The sequence below is a fragment of the Micropterus salmoides genome, unplaced genomic scaffold (genome assembly GCF_014851395.1).
Source record: "Micropterus salmoides isolate LMB-PRFRI ecotype aquatic unplaced genomic scaffold, ASM1485139v1 Ms_hic_scaffold_9, whole genome shotgun sequence".
Lineage (NCBI taxonomy): Eukaryota > Metazoa > Chordata > Actinopteri > Centrarchiformes > Centrarchidae > Micropterus > Micropterus salmoides.
Window position 1 is genome coordinate 30,400,711 of NW_024044681.1, and position 9,595 is coordinate 30,410,305.

The following is a 9,595-nucleotide window of genomic DNA, read 5'->3' on the forward strand; positions in this document are numbered from 1 at the left end:
GAAAGATTCATGTTTGCCAAGAGGAAAATACAATCTCTTTTATGCTTTAAAGCCATTTTGCCAGTAGTCATTTTTTCCACCATTAGGCTGCACAGTCTTCCTTAATGTTGTATACATTTTATAGGTCTGCCGGATTGTTCACACTGCATTAAAAGTCAGCCTGAAAATGAATTATGAATGTATGATTTGTGTAGCCATACTGTAAGTGATCCTAAACAGAGGCCAGCAGCGACTATATAGCTCTGTGTTGACAGCTCTGTAACATGAACATAGAGATGTGTGTGTGTGTGTGTGTGTGTGTGTGTGTGTGTGTGTGTGTGTGTGTGAGAATATATATATATATAGATATGTATAATATACAGTAGCTTTGCAAACAATATGGTTCCTCTCTGGGGACTGACTGCAGGTCAATAGACAAACACCTCTGAGCAGGCCTGACACATCCTACGTGACAAATTAGTCGTATAGACGTGTAACATTGAGCTGATGACAGAGACATTGCACAGCCCATCTCTTTGAATAATTCAATAGACGTGTGTTGGCTTTAATAACTCTTGCTGAGTGACTTTCCCCGAGGCCCAAACACCCAACCTCTTCCCAGTACAATCTGTCCTTCCAATAATCCCATTACTGCCCTCCTTCGCCCTTTATCATAGATGTTAGGAAAACAAGGTTATAGGTGGACTTAACATTCTAGGTGAAAGGGGAAATTAGCTTTTTCAAGAAGCAGTCTACAGTGGCAGAACTAATTATTAAGAATTCATTATTTATTCATTCGTAATCCCAGCTGTTCTGAAGTCTAGTGGCAGTTAATATCGTTCCAGTGCTTGTGGGAGTCACAATTATTGACTCGAGGACCTGCACTCTCAATTCAAAAGGCGGAAAAAAGTGAACATGAGGTGGAGAGAGACTGAAAGAAGCACAAGATATTATGTGGGTGAGTTCAAGTTTCTAGCAACAGTGCTAACTTATGAGGACAGTTTGTATTTCACTCTCAAATTTTCACTTCCTTTCATTACAGAAGTGGCTATACAAAACTCCATAATTTAATTTGGAGAGTGACGGGGGTTCAGCTCAGGGGGATGTTAATTAGGCCAGGGAAGCTCTACACTTTTCAAATAAACATAAGGGCTAATATAATACACGGAAATGCTCACACAAACAAGCTAAGGCTACGTATGTTTTAGACCGTCTCTTGGGTGTTTGTAGGGGTTTATAAAGGTATTTGTGGGCTTATTGTTGCTGTTTGAATCTCTGTGTGTGGTGCTGCAGGATGACGTTTCGCAGTGTCTCAACACCCAATGGTTTGTTTTTCTTCAGGTCCGGAATCTGACCCTGGCTTTCCAGGCCGCTGAGAGCATTGGCATCAAACCCTCCCTGGTGAGTTGAGCTGCCATAGACCTCACACACATACACACACACACACATAAACACACTTCGATAACACAGAGGTACCCTTTGATTAGATAAATTGGAAACAGACTAATTGCCAAACGTTCAGAATGTGAAGCTTTAGAACAGAGATGCCCCACAACCATTTTTCCTCCTGGCAGCCTTGAGCTTAACTCTGTCATATCAGCCCTTTATTGCTGGATTGCCTCGGGCGTGTGTTCCAGCACTGTGCGCTAGAAATACATGACACTTTGCATCAAGAGCCTAATACATAATTCAGATACAATTTGACTTTGATTAGCTTATTTGGTTTGTGAAAACATTAGCATTAGCTCTCCTTGGAAATGGGTGAGTAATAACCAGCTGCTCCTATGAAATGTTTTGAGCATTTTATGAGAAAATCCTTCCGTGTTTTGCAATGAGGAAAACACTGAACACCCAGCCTTAAAGAGGTGGTATTATGCTGTTTGGCGTTTTCCCTCTCCTTTATTGAGTTATCTCTCTCTTTTGTGCATGTAATAGGTTTGCAAAGTGAAAAAGCCCAAAGTCCAGCCCAAAGGGAGTTCCCATCTCCCACAGAAAGCTCTGCTCTGAACTGCTTGAAAACAGCTGGTTTGTAGTCCAGCCCTTCATTTCCTTTACTTGTGACATCACAATGAAAACACGTCATAAAGCTTGCCAAGTGGCAAGCGGGGTCAGGCACACCCTCAAACCAAGCTAGTCTGAGCGGAGGCCCTTTGGCTCGACTCGCCTTTGTTTGGTTTTCCGTTGTAGAAATGTTGTACCTGTACCTGCTTCCAGGTTCTTTTTTCGTATCACCTCACCTTCGTCGAGGTTCCAAGCGAGCTGAGGGATACTAAAATGTAACGTGAAAACAGACAGACACTGATTGGTCAGAGAGAATATTCACTATTCACTGCTGCACCAGACAGAGGCCAGCAACAGAAAGTTTTATATATTACAGTTTTTGTATGGAATTTCATCACTAAATCTACTTCTGAGAAGTTTTGAGGTGAGAAATCAGCTGTGAAGATTTCCAATATTGACAGTTTTACGAGAAGTGATGGCAGAACATGTGCTTGAATATTTTCGGAGTTGAGGAGCTCCGCAAGTGGCTGCGGGGGAAGCCTGTGCCAACCCGCGGGAGGAGCGTGTGAGGCCGGCCAGCCGCCCGCTCACAGAGCCCTCTGCTCCCGCCGTCACACAGACCGCTGCAGCAACAACGGCAGAGGAAAACACAGCTGGAAGGTTTTCATACCATGTGTGTGGCGTCACTATGACGACCAGCTACGTACTATATCTGGGTACTATCTGCAACGGAAAACGGAGCAGGGCCGAGTAGAGTCGAGTCTATCGATTTGCGCTATGGTAGCATTTTTCGGCAAGGCAGCATAGATCATCAGAACACCGGCAACAGTTCAACGTTTAGTCCTAAAAGACGATGCAACTCCGACTCTGTAAGATGTGGAACAATGATGTTGTGTGGTTGTAAGTAACTTCCATCTGCTAGGTTTTGGTCGCAGTCTGAAGCGGCTTTGATTTGGATCACACTACCTTGTTTCTTACAACCCGCCCTTCTCTGCTTCTGATTGGCTAGTAGTCCTTACCTGGGAACTGTGCATGTGCAACTTATTTATTGCAATAAGCTTAGCAGGGGTGACGGCTATCTTGACTCCTTCCAAAGGTTAAACAATCTGCCTGCATGCACCTCTAAAGATCTGTAATTAACATGTATTGTGTTGTGTTTGTTTAATCTGCACAGAGGCTTAAGTGTAATGAGACTAAAAGTCCACAGTCCCGCTAATCTGCTGTGTGAGGCTGTCCCTTTCTTTGAGCTTAATGCTAACAGCATGTTAACATTGCTAACATGTCTGTGAAGATTCTCATTTATGCAGGTCATAGTTATCAAGGAGGGTTAAATCAAGGGTAGCTGGACTTGGTTACTACTTAAAGTTTCTTTCAATTATGACTTACTGACTGCTATTCAACCTCTGTAGGGTTTTTGGCATTTGCCCTAATTATGATAATGCCAACGACTGTCAATCAGACTTGACTTTAAAGTCATAAAATCAGTGCTTAAAGTGGGCCGGTACTCACCAGTATGAAGTACCAGCACTTCCATTTTTTCTTCTTTGGTGTACCGTGACTTTTTCTTGCATACCAGCATTTCTCACAAGCTGCCAGTTCTCTTTGCTGCCCTCTCCATATCAGGTTCTCTGAGGATTTATAATGGCCCGAAATAAACTGCATTACCCAGGAGGCACTATGTGACGCTCACCAGTTCCTGTTCTTGCCAGCCTGCTAATCTCTGTCGGCGGAGACAGAGTAGGGAGAAGATCAGGTGCCTTTGGTCAGACGTGTTTCTTTTCATAAAACCCTTGTCAGTGTTGCTGTTCGTGAACCAACCAATCCCAGCCTGGATGGGGCAGAACATTAACAAAGGTGGTCGTACTACAGCAAACTTTCAAAATGTTGAACTCGTTGGTTCTGCATGAATGGTTATGATCATTGAGAAGTTAGTAGGGTTAGCACTTAGCATTACCAAATTGGAGACCAACCACCATGTAGAGTATATTTCATGCAGAAGGATTTAATGAAGGAAAACAACCCACAAAAATTAACCAGATGTATTGTCCAACTGGAATTTACAACTGCCCTGTACCAACAATACACATGCCAACATGTGAATGTAGAGTACTAGCATCTACTTTTTTCCACTTCAACCACTTCATAAAGTCATGGTACACACACACACACACACACACACAGCCTTCATGTTTTGTGCTTTCATTCTTTCTTTTTTCATTCACATTTAAACACACATATCACTTCCAGGAAGTAGTGTGGACATGAAACAGTTAAATGCAGACCAGGTCAAGTGAGTTCCTTACACACACACAACTTGGCAAACACGATAAAAACGATTTAGAGGAATAATCTGCTGCAGTCCTACAGTCAGTGGGAAGGAGGCATTTCTCCTCAGACCTACTTGTATTGGTGCTGTACATAAGGGTGGCCCTTTTAATCACTTTAAATCCGAGACATGTAAGGGTTAAATTAATGTGATGTCTCTTGTTCAGCTTCATGTTTTGCTCTTTTTAAGTCCAACAAAAATATCTGCTCTGACATGATTTAGAAAATACATAAATGAGTACACTAATATACATATATATAAAAAAAATAAAAAAATAAAATCCCCCTCTCACCCCTTGCGGGGTGGTATGTGTCATCCTCAAGCTCGGGTCCTCTACCAGAGGCCAGGGAGTTTGAGGGTTCTGCACAGTATCTTAGCTGTTCCTAGGACTGCACTCTTCTGGACAGAGACCTCTGATGTTTTACCTGGAATCTGCTGTACGGCCCCCAGTGCTCCGATTACCACTGGCACCACTGTTGCTCTTATTTTACACATCTTTTCTAGCTCCTCTTTCTGAAAGAGGAGATATATATATATATATACATATATATGCAGGTAAAACTCGAAAAATTTGCATATCATGCTAAAGTTCATTTATTTCAGTACTTCAACTTAAAAGGTGAAACTAATATATTATATAGACTCATTACATGCAAAGTGAGATATTTCAAGCTTATGAATACCCCAAATTCAAAATCAATATTGTGAAAAGATTCAGTATTGTAGGCTCAAAGTGTCACACTCTAATCAGCTAATTAATCCAAAACACCTGCAAAAGGTTCCTGAGCCTTTAATTGGTCTCTCAGTCTGGTTCAGTGGAATTCACAATCATGGGGAAGACTGCTGACAGGACAGTTGTGCAGAAAACCATCATTGACACCCTCCACAAGGAGGGAAAGCCTCAAAAGGTAATTGCAAAAGAAGTTGGATGTTCTCAAAGTGCTGTATCAAGGCACATTAATAGAAAGTTAAGTGGAAGGGAAAAGTGTGGAAGAAAAAGGTGCACAAGCAGCAGGGATGACCGTAGCCTGGAGAGCATTGTCAGGGCAAGGCCATTCAAATGTGTGGGGGAGCTTCACAAGGAGTGGACTGAGGCTGGAGTTACTGCATCAAGAGCCACCACACATAGATGGGTCCTGGACATGGGCTTCAAATGTCGTATTCCTCTTGTCAAGCCGCTCCTGAACAACAAACCACATCAGAAGCGTCTTACCTGGGCTAAAGAAAAAAATAACTGGTCTGTTTCTCAGTGGTCCAAAGTCCTCTTTTCTGATGAGAACAAATTTTGCATCTCATTTGGAAACCAAGGTCCCAGAGTCTGGAGGAAGAATGGAGAGGCCCACAATCCAAGATGCTTGAAGTCCAGTGTGAAGTTTCCAGTCTTTATGGAGATGCTGACTTCATTTTCCAGCAGGACTTGGCACCTGCCCACACTGCCAAAAGTACCAAAACCTGGTTCAATGACCGTGGGGTTATTGTGCTTGATTGGCCAGCAAACTCACCTGACCTGAACCCCATAGAGAATCTATGGGGCACTGCCAAGAGAAAGATGAAAGACATGACAGACACAGAGTACATATGCATGATTATACTTTTCAGAGGGCTGACATTTCTGTATTTAAAATCCTTTTTTTTTTATTGATTTCATGTAATATTCTCATTTTCTGAGATTTTGAATTTGGGGTTTTCATAAACTGTACGTAATAATCATCAATTATATCAAATAAAGGCTTGAAATATCTCACTCTGCATGTAATGAGTCCATATAATATATTAGTTTCACCTTTAAGTTGAATTACTGAAATGAACTTTTGCACAAAATTTTTCGTGTGTGTGTGTGTGTGTGTATGTATGTATGTATATATATATGTGTATATATATATATATATATATGTGTATGTATGTATGTGTGTGTGTAGATAGATCTATAAAACTTGTTCCCATGTTCCCTTTACTGTCTGTTCCCTGACTGACACAGACTCTCTCTAGTGTCTACTGACCGATTCCCACACATTGTTTCAGCTCCTTTCTCTGCGGTATAAACAAACTGTCAGATACTAAATGACCATCCTCCCATTAGGAGGTTGAGACATTGTGGAAGTGAAGCTTCTGCGTAAATCTGAGCTAACGGCGATGGTTCCATACAGAGTCATGTGAAAGTCTGGTTCACTGTCTGATTCATCACCGTCAGCCAGCATTTGTCTCTGCAGCTTCTCACAATTTCACAATGCTGTAGTTTACAGTTTTTACTCAGTAGCTACTCTACCGTTCTCAAAACACTAAGGGCATTTGTCCTGCAAAAAGCCCGTCACTCAGTAAAAACATTCCAACTCTTGTGTTAAAATAACTTCATCAGCGAGGTCATCACTGCCACTAAGATAACACTTTTATCTTTTACGTTAGGTCAAGGCAGTCAAGGCAGTCAAATGTCTGAGGAATTGTATCAGTATTACAGAAGACACTGAAATGATGTTTCTTTGTCTGATTTCTCACACTTACATACAGTTACCCAATAATGAAGTCAAATATCCTTTACAGCTGACTGAATGATCTCCTGTCATAGTTTCAACAGTCCGTTCACAGGTTTCTGTCACTGTTCACCTCGAATCACTGTCAGTACCCTAACAGTTCTTCAGCAATGTAAAACACTGAAAGAAAACAGAGTATCAAAAAGCATGTAAATATGGAACTAATTAGAAATTTAAAACAAACAATTTTAATCCCCTCTGACCTCTCACAGGCCATCAAAATACTCCAGCCCGTCTGCGCTCTGCATTTCATCTGATATTTTGCTCTTATATAACACACACAAATCTTTTTGCACGCTACAGACTGGTCTGTTGTCCGTCTCTGATGTCTGTTTGCAGTAAAACTTGAGGATGAACTTATTTCTCCTTAATCATTTGACTTCTATATGAAAGCAACAACAAACATTGTTGTGAGAAAAACAACACCTGCATTTTAGCACTATTATCTGACTGGCCTGATGGGGGTGCTGTTTGTAAAGCTCAAAATTACTACAAACTGCAATACCATAACTCCTACGCTTGGCATCTAAATTGCTGTTGCTCTCTTCCCCCCACTTTCTGTCCCAAACAGAACATGGAGGAGCTGATGAAAACCGACCGACCGGACTGGCAGAGCGTCATGCAGTACGTCTCTCAGATCTACAAGTACTTTGAGACCTGACCGGTGGGTCTGAAAGAAGCTGGAGGCACTATTCTGTCACCACACCATTGCCCTTCGAGACAGACCCAACGATGCCACCTTAACCCCCTCTCCTGCTCACCGTTTGACACTAGAGGCATGACTTCAGTTTCTCAAGAACTTCTCAAACAGTCATGGAGCTGCTGTTTTCTCATTTTCAACAGGATGCTACTGTCAGTACTGAGGCCCAAATTTACAAAGACTACAGTCAGGAAACACATTGCCCTGTTGAACATGTGCCAAACTTTTGGCAAAACACAACTTATATGAGACTATCTATGCATGGTTAAGGTGTAACCTTCTGTCTGAGCGCTCAGTGTGATATCTCCTTTCACTGAACAACATGCAGTCATGAGTGAACCAGTGTGAACCAAACCTTTGGTAGATTCCAGCCCTGTTCACTGTAATGTAGCTTATTGTAAACAAGCTGGAGTTGTACTTTGCAGAGCAGAGAGTATTTTGAACTGACAAGTTTGAGTTGAACTGAAGCCTTTATATTTTCCATTTTTAATTGAGTGTGTCCTTTAAAATAGAAGTAAGACAAACCTATCATCCCTGATGCAACACTAAAATTATTGAACACGATGAAAGTAGCTGAAAAGTTTTGTAGAAATATTTTTTATGATAAACAGATTGATCTCTATGTTTGAATTGTCTCCAGCATTAAGGATCGGCTGAATCAAGCCATCGTACTGTGCCCTCCTGTGTTGTTCCTTCATGTTTTCCATCAAGACTCTCAATGATTATGGTACTGCAGCTGCTTTGTAATATAGATATAGCATATAGATTTGGCATGCCATGTTCAATCAAGAAGGAGAGGATAAGAAGAGTTAAGGCGCAACACTTTCTTTGTGGTATGATTTAGATTAGCCTCCATTTAGTTAATTCTGTTTTAGAAGATAAAAGGGTTATTTATTTATTTACAAGACATGCAATCTGAAAAGTGAGAATGTGGCCCGAAATGTGTGCACTTTTCTATTTGTGGGTGTCGGATTTGGAGGCCTGTTGGATGAATATTGGTCAATAAAGCATTGTCAAGTTTTATTTTCAATCAGCCACTCTTTTTTTAATCCTCAGGTTATGTTTCGACACAACAATGCTGTGTGTGTTCCTGTGTTGCTCTTGTTGAGGTTGAACTGCTTTTCCACTCTTCTCATTAATACGGAAGGGAAATGCATTCACAAAGTTACAATTTAAAAAACATCTGCTGTTTTTCTGAATTCATGTGATACCTCAAATACCTGGCAGAAGCTCTGGCGTGCACAGAGAAGGTCAAGGTCGCTGATGCTAATCAGCCTGACCCTCCAACAACAACAGTGCTAGGCCTATATGAAGTAATCAATAAACAAAAAAACAATACCATCTATATTACCTAAAGACAGGAGTGTTTCCCAGTGTCTCAAATTCAACCCAAAATAATGGATTAAGCTTAACAGGTGGGACATGTATGCTTCATGGAATCCAGCTAAATGAGAGCTTCTCTTCGGGTTTTTAGGCCTCTCCTTAATTCAGAAAAAATCAAAGCAACATCTTTTTTTACCAGAAAAACTATCTCATAATTCTGAGACATTCATCTCGTTTTTCTCTCAAGTGAATGCATCACGCACATTGAAGCTGTGTGCCAGGGCTCTAAAACATTTGGGTAGGCAACATGAGAACACTGAGTGGAAAACGTTTTCTTGCTTATGACAATCACTTCCCTTTCAACTTTAAATCATTTCTACAGCAGCAGGTACTGAAATATCTAACTACAATAGATATGGATCAATCAAAGGCGAGCTAGGTGCTTGTCTTATGTTCTCTAATAATAATAATAATTACTAATTTTGTTTTCAGAAATATTGTGTGACTTTTCTTTAAAACTGTCTTCCACATAAAAACATGCTTTTTTCCTCTGACTTCATCGCTTGCGTTTGCGTCAGCCAGAAGGGGAAGATATTGCGCAAACACTGTGAAAACGTGACTAAATCGGGTTGCTTCAGCCTCCACGGAGACTCTGATATGAGGGCGAAACTCCACAATTTCGAATGGATTGAAACCAGATGTGGCTGCGTGTCTGGGCAGTGCAGCGGTGCGTGCGTG

The 9,595-nt window shown here is 41.2% G+C and overlaps 1 protein-coding gene across 4 annotated transcripts in view; it reads left to right on the forward strand.

Annotated features, from left to right (window-relative positions):
• specc1 (sperm antigen with calponin homology and coiled-coil domains 1) overlaps window positions 1-8,564 on the forward strand; it is a 74,717-nt gene extending 66,153 nt beyond the window's left edge. For all 4 annotated transcript variants that reach the window (XM_038708309.1, XM_038708311.1, XM_038708310.1 and 1 more), the window contains 2 exons: window positions 1,321-1,380; window positions 7,406-8,564. In XM_038708309.1, the coding sequence (XP_038564237.1) occupies window positions 1,321-1,380; window positions 7,406-7,495 (150 nt within the window). In that variant the 3' untranslated portion in view covers window positions 7,496-8,564. The remainder of the gene's footprint in view (window positions 1-1,320; window positions 1,381-7,405) is intronic.
• Window positions 8,565-9,595: the final 1,031 nt, after the last annotated feature.